General features: G+C 39.2%; 1 protein-coding gene across 3 annotated transcripts in view; it reads right to left on the bottom strand.

Annotated features, from left to right (window-relative positions):
* Positions 1-25,114, bottom strand: part of HSDL2 (hydroxysteroid dehydrogenase like 2) — a 54,093-nt gene extending 28,979 nt beyond the window's left edge. For 2 of the 3 annotated variants that reach the window (XM_081526965.1, XM_081526973.1), the window contains exons 1-5: positions 24,866-25,114; positions 10,621-10,784; positions 9,397-9,495; positions 2,756-2,870; positions 586-689 (exon numbers count right to left, since the gene is read on the bottom strand). In XM_081526965.1, coding sequence (XP_081383091.1) covers positions 586-689; positions 2,756-2,870; positions 9,397-9,495; positions 10,621-10,784; positions 24,866-24,882 — 499 coding nt within the window. In that variant the 5' untranslated portion in view covers positions 24,883-25,114. The remainder of the gene's footprint in view (positions 1-585; positions 690-2,755; positions 2,871-9,396; positions 9,496-10,620; positions 10,785-24,865) is intronic. The other variant, XM_081526983.1, reaches the window with a different exon arrangement.
* Between the last annotated feature and the right edge of the window lie 741 nt (positions 25,115-25,855).

Raw genomic sequence — 25,855 nt, 5'->3', positions numbered from 1 at the left:
GGATGGTGGATATCCGTATCTTCATTTGAGTATGGTTATTCAGGTGTATCTATTTGTCAAAACTCATCAGACTGAACCATTAACAACTATGCGTTTTATTTAATGTAAATTATACCTCCATTTCGGAGAAGGCACTGGCACCCCACTCCAGTACTCTTGCCTGGAAAATCCCATGGACGGAGGAGCCTGGTAGGCTACAGTCCATGGGGTCGCTAACAGTCGGACACGGCTGAGCGACTTCACTTTCACTTTTCCTGTTCATGCATTGGAGAAGGAAATGGTAACCCACTCCAGTGTTCTTGCCTGGAGAATCCCAGTGACGGGGGAGCCTGGTGGGCTGCCGTCTATGGGGTCGCACAGAGTTGGACACGACTGAAGTGACTTAGCAGCAGCAGCAGCAGCAGCATACCTCCATTTAAAAAATGACAGATAAAAGATTAAGAATCTACTTACCAAAATGCTACCAATTTCTGCAGAGAAAATTTAATGTTAACACTACATACAAACTGTGATTACATCATTGATACACTGATTTAATGTAAAACAGATTGACTAAACAAGTCATCCCCTCACCCTACCACCTACCACAGTGCTGTTTGAACCACAGTGGATTCAGGTTCAGAGGTGGGCTGAGATTGAGGATATGAGCAATTTTACTCTTTTTCAAATAAGGAATGCATGCTTTAGATCTGAAACCAAAAGAAAACACAAGTCAAACTGCTAGCTTTCTAACAGCTTCATTACTTTTTTAAATTATATGTTAAACTACTTTTACAGGGCAACTGAACTTGTTCAGTAACCTATAGGATACTTTTGTTGGTTTTTTTCCATTTATCAAGAATGAAGATAGCAAAAGCAACTAATATTCATCCTTTGAAACTTTATATAATGGCCTGACAATATGATCTGCCTGATGAAAACAATCAAGTAAGTAGCACACTAGCCTTAAATCCAACTTAGATTATCCTCAACTACATCATTCCAAGTCAGACAGACCTGGGTTCAAAGTCTCCTTCTGCCCTTCATTGTGTGATCTGGGGCAAATACATATAGTATTCTGAGTCTCAGTTTTCTCATTTGCAAACACTGGTAGTACTTGCTACTATCTAGGACTGACCAAGGGATTAAAATGAGACAATATATATGAGATACTTACAACAGTGCATATATTAAACATGAAATAAACAACTGAAATTATTAGTACTACACATTCTGATTTTTTTCATCTTAGTAGGTATGGTATTCCTACCACAAAGGAACTGTAAGTTAATAACATTAACTCCCAACACATTACCAAACTTAATCTGTGCCAACACGCAATGCAATATTCCTTTGGGGGCAATTTTAGTTGTTTTTTTAAAAATCCCATTCAAAAAGGTAGGTATTTTACAAAAGACACAGGTCCAATATTTTTAAATATTTAACTATTAAGCTATAATACACAGCTTAATAACACATTGTAGCTTACTAACTTCATAGTGTTTAGTTTTAGTTCACATTCAATAACTTCTAGGACTTGAAACTAGTCCATTCTTCTTAAGTCAGTTTCTTTCTTATCAATGTACGAAATTTTTGTTACCATCTGCAATGTCATTTTAAGTTTATAAACCAAATACAATTAATATCACTAAAGTAAAGGGTTTTTGTACATATTGTTTTTCCATTCCAAAGGTACTTCATGTTTATGGGAGTGAGAAGGAAGGACAAACAATATTACAGCTGACAGTCATTAGAACAGTGAAGCTGCACCTCAAAACATCAACAGGAAACAACCTATTACAAGCAATAAGATCATATTTCACACTCAAAGGAAAGAGCTCATTTCATTTACATTATAAACATGAGCTTCTCCTTTGATCTATTAGACAAAACCTTTCCACCACCACTTCGCTTGCCTAACCCTCAGCATCACTAACCCTAACCAGGTACATTTTCCATGGCAACATGCCCTATCTTATGCATTATATTGAAAACTCTTAGCGCCACACTTAGATACTAGTATCTTGAGCTTAATAAAGCAGCTAAGTTCACTGTGTACTAGGCACTGCACTTCTTAGCTTTCACATGAATCATGTTACTTTGAGTGTTTTAAGCTCAAAGGCCTATAGGGCATTTGAGTAAATGAATAAAGTGAGCTGGGTATAAGAAAGATCAAACTGTTCAAAAATACAGTTGAGCCTTATTACAGAATTTCTATAAGCATTCATTTAACAAGATACAAACACATATAATACTGGAGATGATAAATTAAACGTTAGTTGTTCAGTCGTGTCTGACTCTTTGCGACCCCATGGACTGTAGCCCTCCAGGCTTCTCAGCCCATGGAATTTTCCAGGCAAGAATACTGGAGTAGGTAGCCATTCCCTTTTCCAGGGGATTTTCCCAACCTAGGGATCAAACCCGGGTCTCCTGCATTGCAGGTGGATTCTTTACCATCTGAGCCATGAGGGAAGCCCACTGGAGATGACCTGCTTAATTAAAACTTAGAAATACAAATAAGGATTGACTAGATTTCAAACTGATTGCTAACCTATTCAAATATGTTCACTAGTTCTCTGACAAAGCATTGCAACACTCTCTTTCATAGCTCTTTTTTTGTTTTAAGTATTTATTTATTTGGCTGCTCCAGGTATTAGCTGCATCATGTGGCATCTAACTCCTGACCAGGGATCGAACCTGGGCCTCCTGCATTAGGAGCGAGGAATCTTAGCTATTGGACCACCAGGAAAGTCTCTCCCACAGCTCTTCAACTTACGTAAGATAGGTGCCTCTGGTGTTGACATTCATCATCAAATCCACTTTCTTCGTAGGTGTTTCTAATGTGTTGGTCAAGCTAATGGCACTGGCATTATTCACCAAAATATCAATTCCTGTTTTCAAATAATCAACTTCTTAGTAATGTCATTTAGACTTCACAACAGAAAGAAATAAAAAATATTTATATAGTTGAATCCTGAGTTTACAAACACTTCTTCTAGATAATATGACTGACCAATTTACCAATGTAGGACTCAGTAGCTATGTCAGAACAGTACGCAAATGATTTTCACTGGCACTATGAAAACAGCCCATCATCAAGGTTCCATAGGAAACTACAAGGAACCTTAGTCCTCAGTAGTTTGTAGCTTCTGTCCTTATCTGTTCTCTTAATTCCTGGTCTCTTAATTCCTTGTTGTCTCCAAGAACCTTAGGTCAACCTCCTTCAAGTTTTCCCTCCTCTCCAGCATCTTTCTAAGGTCTGCCTTCCTTCCAAGGACACAGGTCTCCCTTCCCCCTTGAAGGCCCTTACTTAAATGAAAGAGCTCCTTTCTGGTCTTGGGAACTGGGAAAATAGAAATGACCCAGAGTTTCAATTCTAGGCAAATCATCAAAGTAGATAAACTTATACACAAAATAAATTAAATCTAGAATCATAATTATTTCTGCATATCCATATTCTATCTAGTCCTTATCCATATGTAACATTTATGGCTACAAGCTTAAATAATGTTAAATGAAAATGGTAAAATACAAAAGCATCTCAACACATTTTTGCACTTCTACATGGCCTTCATAATTCTTTTGCAAACTAAAGCACAGTTGATTTGCAATGTTAATTTCTGATATACAGTAAAGTGACTCAGTTTTACATATATATACACTCTTTTTTATATTCTTTTCCATTACTCTTTGTCTCAGGATATTGAATATAGTTCCCTGAACTATACAGTTGGATCTTGTTGCTTATCCATTCTATATGTAATGGTTTGTACTTGCTAATACCAAACTCCCAGTCTTTCCCTCCCCACCCCTCTCCCACTTGGCAACCACAGGTTTGTTCTCTGTGTCTGTGAGTCTGTTTCTGTTTCATTGATAAGTTCATTTGTATCATGTTTTATATCCCACATATAAGTAATACTATAGGGTACATCTCTTTCTGACTTCATTTAGTATGATAATCTCTAGTTGCATCCACATTGCTGCCATAATTCTTTTTAAAGAGCGTTTAATATTCTGTCAAATAGATATATGACAATTTCTACTGCTGGGGTTAGACTGTTGCCATAAACATCTTTTACTATTCTCTTGAATTTGCTTTCCCCATCTCTCACGTTGTGTGAATAATGGTTTAAAGGAGGTTATTATGAGTGAGTGAGTGAGTGATAGTCGCTCAGTCATGTTCGACTCTTTGCAACCCCATGGACTGTAGCCCGTCAGGCTACTCTGTCCATGGAATTCTCCAGGCAAGAATACTGGAGTGGGTTGCCATTTCCTTCTTCAGGGGATCTTCCCGACCCAGGAATAGAACACGGGTCTCCTGCATCGCAGGCAGATTCTTTACCATCTGGGCCACCAGGGAAGCCTACTGTTAAGATGCATTTCTAAGTTTAAAGACAGGTCAACTTAAAAAGTATTAGCAGATACATGCTTGACTTTATCTTATAATCCATAGACAATACGTTAGAATATGTAATGAATCCATACACCTTTTCCAAAGCAATACCTAGACTGAAGTAGCAATAAAGTTATAAACGACCATCAAGAATCAGATGAAATAAGTTAGATGAAGCTTTATCTCTCAAAGAGATGAGGACTGGGAAAGTAGTCAGAAAGGAAATATAATGTACTTTTAACTTTGTATGAAAAATAATGTTCAGTTTCATGTTGCTGAATATAGTTCTGTTTTTGCCAAATAAATCCTCTAGTGGGTCCCAAAACAAATGAAAGTAGATGAGGACTTAAGCTACACTGATTGTGCAAACCGGATCTGACTTGCCAATGATAAAAAAAAAAAACTGGGTCCAATTAAGAGGTAACAAAATTTTTAGACTCAGACGAGCCAAATTAAAATATTAGGTTGGTGCAAAAGTAATTTAGGTTTTGCATTGTTCAACTTTGCCATTTGATATTGAAATACATTCTTAAATAAATGTGGTTATGTTATACATCATTTTAATGCACATTTCTTGCTAATGAATTATTACTTGCTGTTTACTTTATATGTATTTTAGACTATGGAAATAACATTAGACAAAAAGCAAAACACAAGAGATTTTCTTATTTGAGTTCAAAATGGGTCATAAAGCAGCAGAGACAACTCACAACATCAACAATGCATTTGGCCCAGGATCTACTAATGAACGTTGATGCAGCGGTGGTTCAAGAGGTTTTGCAAAGGAGATGAGAGCCTTGAAGATGAGCAGAGTAGTGGCCAACCATCAGAAGTCGACAATGACCAATTGAGAGGATAATTGAAGCTGGTCCTCTTAAAACTACACGAGAAGTTGCCCAAGGACTCAACGTCGACCATTCTGTGGTCATTTGGCAGCTGAAGCAAATTAGAAATGTGAAAATGAAAAAGCTTGATAAGTGGGTGCCTCATGAGCTGACTGCAAATCAAAAAAATCATTTAAGTGCTGTCTTCTCTTATTGTATGCAACAACAACAAACCATTTCTCAATTGGATTGTGACGTGACAAAAAGTGGATTTTATACAACAACTGGCCATGACCAGCTCAGTGGCTGAACCGGAAAGAAGCTCCAAAGCACTTCCCAAAGCCAAACCTGCTCCAGAAAAAGGGTCATGATCACTGTTTGGTGGTCTGCTATGAGCCTGGTCCACTACAGCTTTCTGAATCCCAGCGAAACCATTACATCTGAGAAATATGCTCAGCAAATCGATGAGATGCACAGAAAACTGCAATGACTGCAGCCAGCACAGGTCAACAGAAAGGACCCGATTCTTCTTCACAACAGCACCTGACTGCACATAGCACAACCAATGTTTGAAAAGTTGAATGAACTGGGCTACAAAGTTTTGCCTCATCTGCCACAGTCACTTGTCCTCTGGCCGACTATCACTTCTTCAAGCATCTCGACAACATTTTGCTGGGGAAATGCTTCTACAACCAGCAGGATGAAGAAAATGCTTTCCCAGAGTTGGTTGAGTCCCGAAGCATGGATTTTTATACTACAGGAATAAACAAGCTTATTTTTTGTTGGCAAAATTGTATTGATTGTAATGGTTCCTATATTGATTAATAAAGATTCAGGGTCTGAAACCATAATTACTTTTGCACCAACCTAATAGATCAGGGATGGGACTTCCCTGATAGTCCAGTGGTTAAGGCTCCAGGCTCCAGGCTTCCAATGCAAGGGGCATAGGTTCAGCCCCTGGTTGGGGAATTAAGATTCCACATGCCACGTGGTGCAGCCAAAAAAAATTTTTTTTAATGAATCAGGACACAATGGTGGGAAATGATACAGAAGAAAAGGCAGGTGCGTATGCCTGCTGCCGAGAAAAAGATGGCAGGGAAGATTACATCTGTGGTTTATGAAACAGCATAATCTACTCAAGGCCTAAAAACTCTGAAGATGAAGGAAGTCAAGGTGATAGGCAGTACATGTGGCAGAGGTCCCCGAGGGGCACAGGGAAAGCATCATCCACTGCTCAGGACTTTGTTAAGGATAATTCCCTGGCAGAGAGAAAAGTCAGGAGAAAGGTAAAGCCTTCGCTAAAAGGCAGACTTCAAAGGCCTACAAAACTCCAAACCACTCCACAACAGCAGCAACCACAGCATGGAACTGAAACCAAACAAACAAAAAATAAAGGCTTGGAAGATCTAGGGGGAAAAATTAGAGAGAGAAGAAAAGAGCAGGCCATGAATCATCTCATAAATGTGACACCCATCCTGATTAGGAGGTAGCAGCAGTTGAGTTGCTGAGCAGAGCTCACCAAAGAATTACGATTCTGCATCGTTATGCCAGAAAAGCAGAAGTTCATGGGCAAATGGAAAGCAAAATATTTTAAATACATCAATGTGGATCCTAAGGAGGAGGGAAGGAAATGTTAGGGAAGATTCCAAAAGAGAGGTAACTCCACCACCAATTTGCACTTTTAGCAAGAAAACAGAAGTCTTTCAGGCGCCCTTCTCGACAACAGGTAGCAAAATACATTGGCAGATTTTATTCCCCCAAATATACGAAAAGTATATCTTCTCTCTTTTTTTAAAGTCTTCATTGAACTTCTTACCATACCGCTTGATTCATGTTTTGGTTTTTTGGCCGTGAAGCATATGGAACCGTAGCTCCCTGACCAGGGACTGAGTCTGCATTCTCTGCATCGGAAGGCAAAGCCCTAACCACTGGACCACTGGGGAAGTCCAAAGTATATCTTCTTGACTGAAGATTTCTACCAACTCATTTAAGTTCCAGGACATGAATGCCAAGTCAATTAATATGGATCAACTGGCTTCTGAAGAAACAAAAAAACAAGATTTGCTTTTGTCCCTTTCATTTTCTCTGTCTGTTCCTGGGAAAGTAGATCACATGATAGATAAAGCTGGATCAATCCCACACTGAAGATACTGAAGGAATGATGTCAGGTTCAATGGAAGACAATCTAAGCCACGGTGGCTAAACCAATCAAGACCATCCATGCATCTGAGTGAAACTTCCTTGGCTGGGACAAAACAGAGTTAGGAAATTGGAGAGGAGAGATTTCTGGGCTTTAATTCTTCCAAGAAAGAGATTTTAGTTTGGCTCTTTAAATTCTCTGTGGCAACAACAGGAGAAGAAATAAACTTGTGAGATGCCAGCTACTCTGTAAGAGCCCCAACCTGGAAAGTGGAGGTCTTCACATTTTGACACTCAGGTGCATATTTTCAGATTATGCTGTCACTAATACACAATGTGTAACTCCTTCTGGTGAACCAGATCAGACAACACAACTAGAATTCAAGATGGGAAGTTAAAAAGGAGGTGAATTCTGGGCTTATATAGTATGGCCTTGAGTATCTATAATTAATGTACGTCTTGACCCATTTCAGAGGTTTCTTGGGACAACACCAGACAACAACTGAACTGTTCATGTTCTCTAACAGAATTAGACGACAGAAGCTAAGACTGAGAAAGGGCTCAGATAAAGGTGGTAGCAGTCCTCCCCTAAATTCTGATGATCTCGGTCTCCAAAAAGGGTAGACTCACTCTCAGTTGACAGAACCAATGGGTCAATGGAAAGAACTAAAACTGGATGAATATAGAGAAAGGAAAACTCTATTCTTCTACCCTCACCACCTTACCCCTTAATTCCTCCCTAAAAAATGAATGGCTAAACTAATTAGGTTAAATCTAATCAGCACTAATTGGTCACTTTTCCTAGTAGGTAGAAGTCTCACTTTCAAACTAATTAGGTTAAGTCCTAATTGGCACTAATTGGTCACTTTTCCTAGGAGGTAGAAGTCGTTTTAGATAAAGGTCCCGCATTTGAATATGGCTTCCTCTCCTTCCTTCATATTTTGGGCCCTATCAGTAAGAAGAAGAAAAAAAAGACACCCAGTAATTTCCCATTCTCTCTCCTCTTCTCTCAGGGGCATTCACATTACTTTGGGAAAGGTTGCCAGCCAGGGGTAAGATTTTGAATTTAAAGGAAGAGATCCCATTTGAGTCAAATCTTTGTGCTCCAGTCCAGAAGAACATAGCACTCTGCATTAGGGGTTATAAGCATGAGACTTGCTAATAAAGCATTACCTTGTTCCCCAATATCCTCTGCATATACACAGAGTCTCTGGAATATTATAAGGAGAGAATGGTAATGGTTTGGACAGGATTTGGACACAGCTAGATTCCATGCTATAATACCATCAAAGTCTTAGTTCAATTCCAGATACTTGCCTTCTAGGAGATTATGAATTAATTGGGGGAAAAGAAAAAACACTAAGATCTAAAGTTTTACAAGAAGAGGACCAAAGGAATGTTTTAGGAATTCAGAGAAAGAAAAATGTACATTTCTGGCATAGTCGGGAAATCGGCTTCATGAAGTAGATGAGATTTAAGCACAAAAATTTCAAAAGACAAAGAAGGGATCATTTCAGGAAGGGTCGGAGGTGGAGGAATGGGCATTGGAGGAGCTTCAGGAATGGGAAGAGAAAAGGTGAAGAGGCAAAAAAAAAATTATGGTAAGGAAATGGAAGCAAACTCTTTTGGCTGGATTAGGGAGTTTACATAGGCATATAGAAAGAAGATGGAGCCAAAACAAGTCTGTTAACATCAGAATGCAAAATATCTTGAAAGCCAATAGGTAATCTGCACTTTACTCAATGAATATTAAAAAGTCATCAAATGATGGGTTACATGAAGACAAGTGGATGGGATCTGGGGAATAGATGCATATGTTATGGTCAAGGTCTTAATTTTACCTTGGATAGGAGATTGGTTATATTAAAAATAATTTTTAACAATTATTCAATTACTCATCAGATGGTTTTAAGCTGTGCTTCTGTAGGAACAAATACTTATTTCTGGCTATACTCTGAAGACTTAGAGAGTAAAAATATCAAAAGAAAGTTAAACATTAAAATGATAGTTATACCAATACTTTACCAATATTCAATAATTATCTCAGAATGAAGGCACTACCTCCAAATTTTTCCACTGCCTTCTCCACAGCACTGCTGATTTGCTCTTCATCTCTTACATCAACAATACATGGCAAGGCCTTTCCTCCAGCTGCTTTGACTACAAAGGATAAAGAAAGATGCATTCAAATATTAGAACTTCCATCAGTACCAAACCTCTGACACGAGTCAAAAGGAAAAAGTACCCCATTTTCAGAAAATCAATATAAATAACTATGTCTTCCAACTACTAGCAGCTCTGTCCTACTATAGGACAGACTGAATTCATGGCCGTCTACAGACTAGCCAGGTCAACTCTATTTAAAAAACAAACAAAAAAGAGGGCAATTTTTTAAAATGCTGTTAAAAAGAAATAAGGGGAGAAGGTAATTTAAAAGATGTTTACTATGGAAAATTCCTAAAAATGTACAAAAATATAAGTAATAGTATAATGAACTATCATGAATCCATCAACTATCTTCAATGATTGATAATGTTTTGCAGTAAATTTATCTACCACCGATTCTGTTTCTTTTTTTGCTGGTATATTTCAAAACAAATCCCAGGCATCATTTCATTCATAATTGCTTCATATGTATTCCCTTAACGTAACCACAGTACTGTTAACATAACTAACAAAACTAGCATATCAGCTGAAGCTGAATTTTTAAGCCTTCACTCCTGGCACAGTGCCTTGAATACAAGCACTCAGTAACTATTTGTGTTCCCTGGGCTCAGTAACAACCTGGAGGGGTAGGATGGGGTGGGAGATGGCAGGGAGGTTCAAGAGGGAGGGCACATATGTATATCCATGGCTGATCCACGATGATGTACGGGAGAAACCAACACAGTACTGTAAAGCAATTATCCTTCAATTAAAAGTAAATATTTTTTTTTTAAAAAATAACTATTTATGATCTGAAAGTATTAAAATAATGACTTGCAAATTATGCAGAAAACAGGTAACATGGAGCATTTTTTTGTTCACACCATCCACCTCCTAAATTCTTTCCTCTGCTTCCACTCCTCTGATCTTTGCTCCCATCCAAGAACCACTGGCCTCATGAGATACGATTGTTAACGGGAATCACTCCCACTACTTAAAAATGCTAGGGAGAAAAATGATTCCCAAACACCACTCTAAGGTGACAAAATATTTCTTTAACCAGGTAAAGTTATTTTTAGGGGAGACTTCAGATAGACATAATTAAACTTTTCAGCAAATTCTCTATGTATTGAAACATACTTTCTTCAGCAGCAGTGTAGATGGTGCCTGGAAGTTTGGGGTGTGCCTGGGCAGTCTTCGCAGCAATGACTATGTTCGCTCCATCCTTGGCCGCTTTCAAAGCAATCGCTTTGCCAATGCCACGGCTTGCACCTGTGATGAAGATAGTACACCCTGCTAACTTCCTACAACAGAACAAATGTGACCTTATTAGAAACCTCAAAGTTTTCATTTATTGATATCAGTACCAAAAACTCATGTACATATTCACAAAACATGTTTCCTCTTTTATCAAACTTTCTGATACCTGATGACTCCCATTGTATAATGATCTATAAATTATTATAACTGCAGTGGCCAGATTTGCTATGATTTTTGCAAACAGAATCTGCTCAAATGAGTAAATCTTAAAAAGAAATGGGGAATTAATGAACTACATCAACATATATATTTTTTCCCCACAGAAAAAGTGTTAAAGTTTATTTTTTGAAAATTTTTTTAAAAGACCTTACTTTTGAATGGTGGGATTATGAATAAATTTTATCATAGTCTTTATATTCTTCAGGATTTTTCAGTTTTCTGCAATGAATACATGCCACTTAAAAGGAATTATGTAAAAGTTAATAATTATTTAACAGATGCTCATCATTGCTTATACTAGCTAGAGTGGAAACAACTTAAATGTCCATCAACTGATGAATGGATAAAGTAAAATGTGTTATATATAACTGATCACATGGACCACAGCCTTGTATAACTCAATGAAACTATGAGCCATGCCGTGTAAGGCCACCCAAGACAGACGGGTCACAGTGGAGAAGACATTCTGACAAAATGTGGTTCAGTGGAGAAGGGAATGGCAAACCACTTCAGCATTCTTGCTTTCAGAACCCCATGAACAATAGGAAAAGGCAAAAAGATATGACACTGAAAGATGAACTCCCCAGGTCAGTAGATGCCCAATATGCTACTGGAGAAGAGTAGAGGAATAACTCCAGAGAGAATGAAGAGACAGAGCTGAAGTAAAAATGATGCCCAGTTGTGGATGTGACTGGTGATGGAAGTAAAGTCCAATGCTGTAAAGAGCAATATTGCATATTGCATACCAGGAATGTTAGGTCCATGAATCAAGGTAAATTGGAAGTGGTCAAATAGAGGATGGCAAGAGTGAACATGGACATTTTAGGAATTGGTGAACTAAAATGGACTGGAATGGGTGAATTTAACCCAGATGACCATTATTATCTACTACTGTGGGCAGGAATCCCTTAGAAGAAATGGAATAGCCCTCATAGTCAACAAGACTCTGAAATGCAGTACTTGGGTGCAATCTCAAAAATGACAGAATGATCTCTGTTCGTTTGCAAGGCAAACCATTCAATATCACAGTAATCCAAGTCTATGCCCCGACCAGGAATGCTGAAAAAGCTGAAGTTGAACAGTTCCATGAAGACCTACAAGACCTTCTAGAACTAACACCCCCAAAAAAGTCCTTTTCATTATAGGGGACTGAAATGCAAAAGTAGGAAGTCAGATATCTGGAGTAACAGACAAATTTGGCCTTGGAGTACAAAATGAAGCAGGGCAAAGGTTAACAGAGTTTTGCCAAGAGAATGTACTGGTCACAGCAAACACTCCCTTCAACAACATAAGAGAAGACTCTACACATGGACATCACCAGATGGTCAACACCAAAATCAGACTGATTATATTCTTTGCAGCCAAAGATGGAGAAGTTCTATACAGTCAGCAAACACAAGACTGGGAGCAGACTGCGGCTCAGATCATGAACTCCTTCCTTATTACCAAATTCAGACTTAAATTGAAGAAAGCAGGGAAAACCACTAGACCAATCAGGTATGACCTATATCAAATTCCTTATGACTATACAGTGTAAGTAACAAATAGATTCAAGGGATTAGATCTGATAGACAGAGTACCTGAAGAACTATGGGTGGAGGTTCATGACATTGTACAGGAGGCAGTGATCAAAACCATCCCCAAGAAAAAGAAATACAAAAAGGCAAAATGGTTGTCTGAGGAGGCCTTACAAATAGCTGAGAAAAAAAGACAAGCTAAAGGCAAAGGAGAAAAGGAAAGATATACCCATGAGAATGCAGAGTTCCAAAGAACAGCAAGGAGAGATAAGAAAGCCTTCCTCAGTGATCGGTGCAAAGAAATAGAGGAAAACAATAGAACGGGAAAGACTAGAGATCTCTTCAAGAAAATTAGAAATACCAAGGGAACATTTCATGCAAAGATGGGCACAATAAAGGACAGAAATGGTGTGGACCTAACAGAAGCAGAAGATATTAAGAAGAGGTAGCAACAATACACAGAAGAACTATACAAAAAAGATATTAATGACCCAGATAACCACGATGGTGTGATCACTCACCTAGAGCCAGACATCTTGGAATGCGAAGTCAAGTGGGCCTCAGGAAGCATCACTATAAACAAAGCTAGTGGAGGTGATGGAATTCCAGTTGAGATATTTCAAATTCTAAAAGATGATGCTGTAAAAGTGCTGCATTCAGTATGCCAGCAAATTTGGAAAACTCAGCAGTGGCCACAGGACTGGAAAAGGTCAGTTTTCAATCCAATCCCAAAGAAAGGCAATGCCAAAGAATGTTCAAACTACTGCACAACTGCACTCATCTCACACACTAGCAAAGTAATGCTCAAAATTCTCCAAGCCAGGCTTCAACAGTATGTGAACTGTGAACTTCCAGATGTTCAAGCTAGATTTAGAAAAGGCAGAGGAGCCAGAGATCAAATTGCCAACATCCGTTGGATCATCGAAAAAGCAAAAGAGTTCCAGAAAAACATCTACTTCTGCTTTATTGACTACACCAAAGCCTTCGTCTGCGTGAATCACAACAGACCGTGGAAAATTCTTAAAAGAGATGGGAATATCAGACCACCTCACCTGCCTCCTGAGAAATCTGTATGCAGGTCAAGAAGCAATAGTTAGAACTACACATGGAACAACAGACTGGCTCCAAATCAGGAAAGGAGTATGTCAAGGCTGAACACTGTCATCCTGCTTATTTAACTTAATTAATATGCAGAGTACATCATGAGAAACGTTGGGCTGGATGAAGGACAAGCTGGAATCAAGACTGCTGGGAGAAATATCAATAACCTCAGATACGCCGATGACACCACCCTCATGGCACAAAGCGAAGAACTAAAGAGCCTCTTTATGAAAGTGAAAGAGAAGAGTGAAAAAGTTGGCTTAAAACTCAGCATTCAGAAAACTAAGATCATAGCTTCCAGTCCCATCATTTCATGGAAGATAGATGGGGAAACAATGGAAACAGTGACAGACTTCATTTTTTTGGTCTCCAAAATCACTGCTGGTGACTGCAACCATGAAATTAAAAGATGCTTGCTCCTTGGAAGAAAAACTATGACCAACTTAGACAATATATTAAAAAGCAGAGATATTACTCCACCAACAAAGGTCCGTCTAGTCAAAGCTATGGTTTTTCCAGAAGTCATGTATGTTTGTGAGAGTTGGATTATAAAGAAAGCTGAGTGCCAAAAAACTGATGCTTTTGAACAGTGGTACTGGAGAATACTCTGGAGAATCCCTTGGACTGCAAGGAGATCAAACCAGTCAATCCTAAAGGAAATCAGTCCTGAATATTCATTGGAAGGACTGATGCAGAAGCTGAAACTCCAATAGTTTGGCCATCTGATGCAAAGAATTGGTTCACTGGAAAAGACCCTGATGCTGGGAAAGATTGAAGGCAGAAGGAGAAGAGGGTGACAGAGAATGAGATGGTTGGATGGCATCACCAACCCAATGGACATGAGTTTAAGCAAGTTCTGCGAGTTGGTGATGGACAGGGAAGCCTGGAGTGCTGCAGTCCATGGGGTTGCAAAGAGTCGAACACAACTGAGTGACTGAACTGAACTGAAAATGTGTTATATATCAATACATACAAAGGGATATATTCAGCAATAAAAGGGAATGAAGTATTGATCTGTGCCACATGGATGAAACTTTGAAAACATGCTCAGAGAAAGAAGCCAGTCACAAAGGCCTTCATACTGTATGATTCCTTTTATATGAAATGTCCAGAAGAGGCAAACCTATAGACGCCCAAGGACGAGTGGCTGCCTAGGACTGGGGGTGGGAGAAGGAGGTGTAGGGGTTTCTTTCTTGGATGATGAAATATATTTTAAAGTTGATTAAAGCTGACTGTGGCGTGTATACAAATCTGTGTCTATACCATTTAATTGTATACTTTAAATGGGTAAATTGTGTGGTATGTGAATTACATCTCAACAATGCTGTTAAGTAAGCAAACATAGAAAGCTGGCAGAGAACTCTGGGTGTTGTTCAAAAGATTCTCTGATCCAAATGTGAGCAAAGTTCTCTGTGCCCATTCATTTTTTTATAATATATCCCACCACCTTAACTTTTAACTTTCTACTTATTCAGGTGTTAGATGAGAAGAAAATCTGTACTAAGTCAGAGCAGGAAACCCACTTTCTTGTTTACTTTCTAAAGGCATATAAAGTTTAAGGAGAAGGCTGAAGAGAGGGCAGCAAAGTGACAATGACAAAGAGAAAAAGGGGCAGGAACCACAGACAAGGGTAACAGATAAGCAGGCTTGTTAACAAAAGAATGTAAGCCTCTTGCCAAGATCAGAAAGACTACACTTCAGAAGCAAGTTCAGAGGTAAAAGTGGGAGAAGGGCTTCAAAATAAGAAATAAACGGTTTAATAAGAAGGAAGGGGAATGGAAAGTGAGCAAGAGGTGGCAACTATTTTTAGTTAAAAAAAAAATCACAAAATGGAAAAAAAAAATATAAATAACGTGTAAAGCTTAAAGATCAAAATAAAATGCATACCAAGAAATAGAATATTATCAATACCCTAGAAGCCACCTGTCTACTCCTCTCTATTCTTCTTCTTCCTCCCGACCCACAAAGTAACAACTACTTTAAATATTATTACTAACTTCCTTGCTTTTTTTTTTTTATTATTCCTAATACCTACTTATCTACGTCTAAGCCGGGGGCCAAATCCGACCCTCCATCTGTTTGTGTACAGTGTGGGAGCTAAGAACAGTTTTCACAGATGAACACATATGTGTATGAACATGTATGAAGGATTTTGAACCCCAATTCAGCAAACATTATTTCCCTATTACAAATTGAACTGTATTCACCAAAATACAATTGTACCTCCCTGTCACAGATTGAATTTTATCTACCAAAGTGTTAGGATATTTTGAAGTCCTAACCTCCAGCATCCCCAAATGAGACCTTATTTGGAAACAGGGTTGCTGCAGATGTAATTAGTTATAATGAGGTCATACAGGAGTAGGGTGGATCCTTAATCCAGTATGACTGTGCCTTTTTAAGAGGAGGAAAGACTACATAAAGAGAGACACACAGGGAGGACAGCATGTGATGACAGAAGTGGAGAGTGGAATAAAGCAGCTACCAACTAAGAACGCCAAGGACTGCCAATGATCACCAGAAGCTAGGGAGAGGCAAGTAAGGGTTCTACTCATAATTGCAGAGGGAACACTAACATTGCTAGGGCACTGCTAACACCTAGACTTCAGACTTCAAGTCTTCCGAACTTAAAAAAATAAATTTCCACTTGAAGCCACTCAATTGGTGGTATTTTGTTATGGCAGCCCTAGGAAATAAACACATTCTTTCTTCTCCTCAAAAAAGAATTTCATTCTTGTTGTTGCTGTTTGTTGTTTTAGTTGCTAAGTCATGTCTGACTCTTTTGCGTCCCCATAGGCTGTAGCGCACCAGACTCCTCAGTCCATAGGGTTTTCCAGGCAAAAATACTGAAGTGGGTTTCCATTTTCTACTCCAGGGGATCTTCCCAACCCAGGGATGGAACCTACATCTCCTGCATTGGCAGGCAGATTCTTTACCAGGGAGGAATCAAGAGAGCCACTAGGGAAGCCCAAGAATACTGGAATGGGTAGCCTATTCCTTCTCCAGGGTATCTTCCTGACCCAGAAATTGAACTGGGGTCTCCTGCATTGCAGGTGGATTCTTTACCAGCTGAGCTACCAGGGAAGCCCTTTATACAGTATATGTCTTTCTATAGTTTGCTTCTTTCACAAAACGTGGTTTGGAGACTTATCCATACTGGTGTAAACAGTTACACTTACTTTAAATAATATACAATATTTTGCATATGAGCATACTATAAGGCCCATGGGGTCGCAAAGAGTCAGACACGACTGAATGACTGAACTGAACTGAACTGATACTACAAGGTATTTATTCATTCTGCTGTTTATGGACCTTGAGGAGGGTTTCCAGGGTTTTTTTTCCTATTATTAACAATGGTGCTAAAACAATCTTGTACACTTCTTCCAGTCACATATACAAGAGTTTCTCCAGGGCATATACAGACCGGTGAACTACATTTTCCCCCATATGGACAACCAACAGTTACAGTCTGAAAAGCCCATCTTTCCCACAGATCTTGAATGCCAGCTTTGTCATAGACTGAGTCTCCAGAAATACACAGATGTATTTCTAGGCTCTCTCTTCCGTTTAATTTGGTTAAATGGATTGCACTGTCTTAATCATAACAGCTTTCTTGGCTATACTTGGATCTTTGCTTTTCCACATATTAGAAATTAGCTTATTTAATTGCACAAGCAAAATCAGTTGGGATTTTGATAGAATTCAATGGACAGAGGAGCCTGGCGGGTTACAGTCCATGGGGTCACAAATAGTCAGACACAACTGAGCGACCAAGCACACAGCACAGCAATGTGAGAAGAATCATCATCTTTAAGACATTGAGTGCTCCAGTCCATGAACATGGTATTACTCTCTATTTCACACCTGGAACCACAGGATGTCCCTCTGTAATCAAAGTAATATTCTGACCATTCAATCACGGTGTTATCAGATTTTCTCATTATGTAATTACTCTAGTTTCCCTTGCAATCAGTGCAAAGTTACTTAAAGACCATTTTTTAATTATTACAGAATTTTCAAATATTTTCAAAAATACGGAAAATACTGTAATAAGTATCCACATTTATTTAACAATTCAACAACAATCACTATTTTGAAAATAATTATCAGAAAGCAAACCTCAGAAGTCATTTAATTTCACTTACAAACGCTTCAGTGTGCACCTCTAACTTTTATATAACAATGTCATTATCACAACTAAGAAAAGTAACAGTAATTCCTCAAAATCATCTAGTACCTTTCCTTATGCAAAGTTTCACAACTATCTCAAAAATATCTTTTTACAGGTGGTTTGATCAAATCAGGATCCTGTAAGGACTTCACATTGCATTAATTTGTTACAGACACACCTTGAGAGATTGCAGGTTCAATTCCAGACCACCATAATAAAGTAAATATTGAAATAAAGTGAGTCACACAAACTTTTTGGTTTTCCAGTATATAAAACAGTTACGTTTACACTATGGTCTTTTAAGTATGCTATAGTACTATGTCTAAAAAAATGTACATATTTTAATTTAAAATTATTTTATTGCTAAAAAATGCTAACCACCACCTGACAAAGCAGGGTTCCCACAAACTTTCAGTTTGTAAAACACAAAATATCTGCAAAGGGCAATAAAGGTACAGCACAAATAAAATGAGGTATGCCTGTACATCTTATAAGTCTCTTATAACCTGTAACAGATTTTGGATTTTCTTTATGCCATTTATTTGCTGAAAAATATAGATCTCTAGAATAACCCATATTCTGGATCTTGAACTTCTCCTTTTCATAGCCATTGTACTGTACTTGCTGACTTTTACTTGTGTGCGTAAGTGCATGCTAAGTTGCTTCAGTCATGTCCTACTCTGCAAACCCATGGACCATAGCCCACCAGGCTCCTCTGTCCATGTGATTCTCCAGGCAAGAACACCTGGAGTGGGTTGCCTACCCTCCTCCAGGGGATCTTCCTGACTCAGGATGGAGTCTGTTACTTCTGCACTGGCAGGCGAGTTCTTTACCACTAGTGCCACCTAGGAAGCCCTTTTGCTTGTGAGCAGAAATCTAATTTTTCTCATTGACTTTTGTATCCTGAAAATGTATCAGACTCTTATTAAATCTAGTAATTTAGTTATATATTATTTTGGTTTTCTAGTTATATAATCATATCATCTACAAATAATGACAGCATTATTTCTTTCATTTCAAGCCAAATATTTTTTCTTTCTTTCTCCTGCTTTATTTACTAAAGAAAGAAAAAAAAAAAATGTTTCCAGATGGAAGGTCTGAGGTGCAGGAAGGAATAACAGCCAAAGATATTAGTAAATTAAGTACAGAAATCTAAAAAAAGTTTTTATATTTCTAACTAATAATAATATAAATGATATAATAAATAATAACATTTAGAGGTTAAAATAGAATTAAAATATATTGGTACAATAACAAAAGTTAAAAATGGAATGACTGAAGTTCAACTTTTTTAGGTCCTTGTATTGTTTGGGGGAATGATAAAATTTTATTTACTTCAGACACTGGTAAGTTATATACATCTTTAAACTGTCTATGTTAAACATGATAAATACAAATTCCAAGTCTTAACAGTTTTTGTGACAAGAATGGGATTATAACAAAGACATGGCTTTCTAACAGAAAAACGACAAGAACTCCGTAAGATAGGTTGCAAAGTGAAAGTCGCTCAGTTGTGTCCAACTCTTTGCTACCCCAAGGACTGTACAGTCCATGGAATTCTCCAGGCCAGAATACTGGAGTGGGTAGCCTTTCCCTTCCCTTCTCCAAGGGATCTTCCCAACCCAGAGATTGAATCCAGGTCTTCCGCATTGAGGGCAGATTCTTTACCAGCTGAGCCACAATGGAAGCCCAAGAGTGGGTAGCCTATGCTTTCTCCAGTAGATCTTCCTGACCCAGGGATAGAACCAGGGTCTCCTCCATTGTAGGTGGATTCTTTACCAACTGAGCTATCAAGGAAAGACAGGTTAGAGAAGAGAAAAAGACCCCAGGAACACACTCTCACTCATGGCAGAGGGGAGGGTAAGGATCATTGGTTCTTCTGCTAAAGAATCAGACCAACAAGAGGTGGTATATTAATATTTATTAATTTTTATTAATATTTATTAATACTATAAGATGCAACAGTATTCAAATTACTACACTAATATGACTATCAATAATAAATCTATCAAGTAAAGTTCAAGATTTCTTTGTACTCTCTTGTCTTTAGAGCAGATGTCTCTAAAGGTATACAAATTACTATGTTAAAATTATTTGAATTATTTTTGTATGTATATTTATGTGAAAAGCTTGACATACAGTTAAGGTCCTCTGTTTATGATGGCAGTCCACTTTAGTTTATCACTTTCCCCTCATCTTTGATGAGGGATGCTATAAAACCTATACATGATTTAAAAGTCAAATCTGGAAATTCCCTGGTGGTCCAGTGCTTAGTCCTATCCTTTCACTGCCAAGGGCCTGGGTTCAATCCCTGGTTGGGGGAACTAAGATCTCACAAGCTGCACTGTGTAGCCAATAAAAAAGTCAAAACCTTATAAATGTGTATATTTAAAGAAGTTCAATCCTTTGCCTATAGATTCCTTAATTTGCACTTACCTTTATTATATATTTTTTAAAATATGCAGGCACACACACATATATAAAACATATCCTTTGTGTGTGTATAATTTCCCCTTCCTTTATATACAAAAGGTAGTATACATAGTGTTAAAGTAATTTTTAAATGTAAGTATTTAGATGAAAATGTCCCAATTATTGCTTTAAAAAGCAGTATCCATAGCAGATGCAAACTATTACATATAGGAAGGATAAACAACAAGGTCCTACTTTGTAGCACAGGGAATTGTATTCAATATCCTGTGATAAACCATAATGGAAAAGAATATGAAAAGGAATGTTCATATCCTTTTCCATTATGGTTTTGAGAGAGTCAGTTCCTAGGCAGGTTGATAAGAAGTCCAGGGGTCCCCGAGGAGAGAGGGGTCTGGTGTTCTCAAGGAAGAGGAAAGGACAAACTTATTTTTTTTCTCTACATTTCTTAGTCTTAATCACATAAAATGGTTTTTTTTCTTTAAGCCCGGAACTGATGATAACACAACAAACAACTCAGTTTCAACTTTGTACTGCTACTGCTAAGTTGCTCAGTCGTGTCCGACTGTTAGCGGCCCCATGGACTGCAGCCTACCAGGTTCCTCCATTCATGGGATTTTCCAGGCAAGAGTACTGGAGTGGGGTGCCATTGCCTTCTCTGAATTTAAAATGATGTGCCATCAACTGCAAGGTACAAAGGGAACTCAGAAGAGCACCTGCTGAGCATCCTTTGCTAAGTAACATGGAAGGTTACTTTGTACTAGGGATTATATAACAACAATGTATCCTGCTTGAGGACAGTTTCTCCTTCCTGAAAACCTTCTGATTAATTCTGATATTTTAGAATGTATGTTATGGGAGTGGGTCTGGTAGGATCTTTCTATTGTTAAGTTCTAATCCTGTTATCCTAAAATGTAAATTGTGGGAGTGTATCTGGTAAAAATTTTACAACCTTGAGACATTCTTTTGATTTACTGTAATAACTAATTTAAAAAGTATATAAGTCCTTGCTAACACTAGCAAAGGGAGGCATTCTCCATCCCCCTTCTGATGTCTGTGTCAGAAGCTTTCTCTGTCCCTTTTTATACTTTAATAAAACTCTGCTACACAAAAGCTCTTGAGTGATCAAGCTTGGTCCCTGGTCCCGAAGCTAAATTACCTTCTTCAGAGATCACGAATCTGACATAGTTCACCGTCAGCTATCAGTTTATATATATATATATATATATACACACATATATATGTTTGTGGGTTTCCCTGGTGGCTCAGACGGTAAAGAATCTGTCTGCAATACAGGATACTTGGGTTTGATCCCTGGGTCAGGAAGATCCCCTGGAGAAGGGAATGGTTACTGAATATACTACAGTATTCTTGCCTAGAGAATTCCATGGACAGAGCCTGGTGGGCTACAGTCCATGGGGTTGCAAAGAGTCGGACACAACTGAGCAACTAACACACACATATATGTTAGTGTGTGTGTACATATATATGTATAATTGAATCACTTTGCCATACAGCAGGAATTAACACAACATTGTAAATTAGCTGTACTTTAATAAAATAAATTTAAGGAAAAAAAAAAAAAAAAGCTCTACTCCTTTGCCTTTGGTCCACTTGGATTGATTCCCAGTAGGATAAAGGGCATTTTCACGCTCAAGGTCTTAGGCACTAGCAGAAACAAGGGCAAAGTCCACTTTCCTCTTAACCTGAAAACCACTGGGTCTATACCTCCATTTCTAAGGTATCAGAACCAGAGTATAGAAGGTGAGAAAGCAAAAAGATTCCAAATTCCTTATTACTACTGGTAGATGACTAAAACTTGCTAATGCAGAGGTAGCACTACAATTTACCAAAATTCCCTAGTACCTCACAATTATGGTAAATGTGATGAATCTTTAACTATTTAAAGAAAAAAAGCAATCAGTTCAAAAAAATACTATACAAGTTAAAGTTCATTTAGAAAAATAAACATCCGAAAGTAATAAAGAAAATTCTGAAAAAAAAAATCCAGATGAGGCAGAAACTAGCCTTCCAAGATACTAAAACACTTCATAAAATTATAGTAATTAACATAATTTAGCACTGGTACATGAACAGATAGACCAAAGTAATAGAATAAAAATGATCCCTATACATACAAGAATTCAGAGGTGGAATTTCTAACAGAAAGAAAAAAATAACTAGTCACTCAATGGTGCTGGAACAACTGTACAGCCAGCCATCTGAACCAAAATGAAGTGGGTTTCCTAACTCACTTCTTATGCTGAAATGTGAGTCGGGGGGAAAAAAAAAGCCCACAAAAATTCCAGAAGAATACTTACAAATTAAAAAAAAAAATCTTTGTTTAAGATGGCCTTTTATAGCTTTGTCACAAAAAACACAGAAGTCTTAAAAGATAACTTGATTATCATTTATAATTCTGATTCAATAAAACCACATGGTTCTGCATGATAAACAAATAGGATAATCAAACTCAAGATGCAATGAAAAAACACTGAGAAAAAATTTCTAACATGTATGATATAGAACAAATTACTTTTCAGTAGAGAGATCTCAGAGATCAATCAAAAGCCTAATTGTGTAAGCCAGGCAAAGGAAAAGATACACAGATGGTTTTAAACCAGGATTTCTCAATCTCTACACTATTGACATTTTGGACAGGATAATTCTTTACTGCAGGGGGCTCTCCTGTGCCTTATAAAATGTTTGCCAGCATCCCTAGACCCGCTGTTAGATGCCACTAGGACCCCACTCAATTGTGACAATAAAATGTGTTCCCAGATATTGCCAAACGTCCTATAGGAATGAAAATTGCTCCTTAACAAGAACTGCTGCTTTAAACATATAAAAAGATCTGCTTCCTCACTCTTTGATGCAGATTTTAACTATAATGAGGTGTCATTTTTTTCCCTAGTTAAATTTTTATTATCAAAACAAGTATTTTTATTATCAGACATTTTGCTGTTTACCAATGTGTTGGGTTAGGAAATTGCATTACTTCTTTTCAGTGTGCAACCTCTTTGGAGGGCTTTTGGTATTAGCTACCAAACTTGAAATGCTTACACTCTTTGCTCCAGCAGCTTCATTGCCAAGAATTTATCACATAGATACACTTAAATATGTGCAAAACAGGTGAATACAAGGATAATCACGGCAGCAAAGATGGAGTAACAATAAACTGATCTGGTATCCAATGATGGGGGTAGGTTAAATAAATAGAACATTAAAAGGGAGAAAGATCTAAATGTACTGAAAATATGTCCTAAGGCATATTAAATGACAGGTAAAAATAGCAAGACCCAAAACGGGGCTTTGCTACTATTTTGTAAAGTGGGGAGTGTGTTTGTACGTGTTTAGGATTATGTACCTAAATATGTTTATAAATACACAGAGTATCTTTGGAAACCCACCAGAGAGTAAGTAGAGGACTGAAAGTTAAGAATAAGGAAACTCACCCTTTTGAGCTGCTTAAGTCTTTTGGCCACATGCCTATATGTTTCAGGCAAACTTCAGAACGAACATATCACTCAGCTTAAAACATCCATACCGTACATAAACGGAAAACAGAATGGGATGGGGGGAGGGTACAGTTTGCTTCTCAAGTCAAAAAAGTTCTGGAAACGGGTTGCACAACATACTTAACACTACTTAACTGTACATTTAAAAATGGTGACGATGGCAAACTTTATGTGTATTTTAGCACAACTCAGTAGTGAGTTGTGAGTTTTTTTCACATCTCAAAGTGAAAAAAAAAGCCTCCCCCAAAGACACTCATCCTTTAAGGTTAGCTTCAGTTCAGTTCAGTTCAGTTGCTCAGTCGTGTCCGACTCTTTGCGACCCCTTGAGCTGCAGCACGCTAGACCTCCCTGTCCAACACCAACTCCCAGAGCCCACCCAAACTCATGTCCATTGAGTCGGTGATGCCATCCAACCATCTCATCCTCTGTCGTCCCCTTCTCTTTCTGCCCTCAATCTTACCCAGCATCAGGGTCTTTTCAAGTGAGTCATCTCTTCGCATCAGGTGGCCCAAGTATTGGAGTTTCAGCTTCAACATCAGACCTTCCAATGAACACCCATTTCCTTTCTTTGGGAAGGTTAGCTTAGTTTGTTACTAACTTGAAATCCCTTTTTAAACACCCCTTATTTTCTCCTTCCAGAATTGAGAGTTCTGAACAAGTGGGGGACTCATTAAGTGCACAAGAGTTCTGGTGACCTTTCACCCAGAACTCGCGGCCTCCAGCAAGACACGCAGCTGTATCTCTAAACCCAAAGTTGGGACCCGCCCTAAAGGCGGCGGGATACCTCATTCCGGATCCTTTATCTATGAGATTTTAACAGGACTGCCACCCTGAAGTACACACCTCCGCGCTACTTTTCACAAGTTACCCCAGGTTAGAGGAACACTCGGAGAAGGCAATGGCATCCCGCTCCAGTACTCTTGCCTGGGAAACCCCATGGACGGCGGAGCCTGGTGGGCTTCTGTCTCTGGGGTCGCAGAGTCGGACACGACTGAAGCGACTTAGCAGCAGCAGCAGCAGCAGAGGAACACTGCATCCAGCGCGAACCAGCGTTCCAGATCGCTCCGAGCAGTATCATTAATCCTCCCACCGCCGGGTCAGGGCCACCCAAGCTATCCACTCCGCCTGGCCCGGCTTCCTCCCCCACGGCGCCAAATTACCCTTACCCGGTGTTGGGCAACATGATTGCCGCAGATCGAAGTCAGTGGCGACAACGGCCTCAACGAGCGACCGCGGAAAGGCTGCTATTTCCCCAGCATTTAGCCCCGCCCCTGGGGCCCCGCCCCCCGAGCTCTGCGGGCGGCGTTGGGCGCTCCAAGAAGAGGGAGGTGGCTGAGTGCGCCTGCGCACGCAGTAGGCCCCGGCGGCGCGCGGCGCCGGTTTGCTTCTCTCCGCAGCCTGCCCCCTGGAAACCCGCGCTACGCGCAAGCGCTGTGAGAAACACCTCCGCCCCGCCCCTCCTGCGGGGTCTCTACGGTGACAATTGGTCTCCAGCCTGCGCGTCGAGGGGTACTGGGCGCGTCGGCCGCCTAGTACGCCTTTTCCCGGCCTGTGAACGTTTCCCTGCCGCCACGCAGAGTTCCTTTGCCAGGAAGGTGGCCGTTTGAGATGTCCATTAGGGACCTTGAGGCCTGAGATGCGGCTTCTCAGCGGACTTTGGCTCTTGGTCCCCTCGCCGTCCACGCTGGCACCAGGACGTCTGTCTGCCTGGCTGCCCGCGCGCCCTCGGAGGCCCGTCTTAGGAGCGCTTTTCCTGGGCAGATAAACACTCTTTTCCTAAAAGCCGGCCAGCGGCGCATTTCGACTCTCCCACTGAATCTAGACTGAAGGCAGCCGGACTGCAGCTAGACAGCCCTGTGGCGAGGAGTAGCTTCTGAATCAGAGCTCTACAGTAGTCAGTCTTGCCGAAGAACTCAGAGTTAACTCTGATTTTTCCACTCTTTGTCAATATCTCGGCGAGGAAATACCCAGACTCAGTGCTGGAATAAGGTGAATTCTGGAACTTAGTATTGCTTTTGGTAGTATACCTTGGACATAACTCAGCTACCCTAATGAACCAGAGACTGCCATAATATTTTTAGGGAGACGTGAAGAAATTCTATTTTGAAGAGGTTCGGTTCAGTTAGCCGCTCAGTCGTGTCCGACTCTTTGCGGCC

Source organism: Giraffa tippelskirchi, chromosome 1, assembly GCF_054371585.1.
Source record: "Giraffa tippelskirchi isolate mGirTip1 chromosome 1, T2T-mGirTip1v1.2.pri, whole genome shotgun sequence".
NCBI lineage: Eukaryota > Metazoa > Chordata > Mammalia > Artiodactyla > Giraffidae > Giraffa > Giraffa tippelskirchi.
Note: the sequence above shows the minus strand (reverse complement) of the source record. Positions and strands in the feature narration are given on the sequence as shown.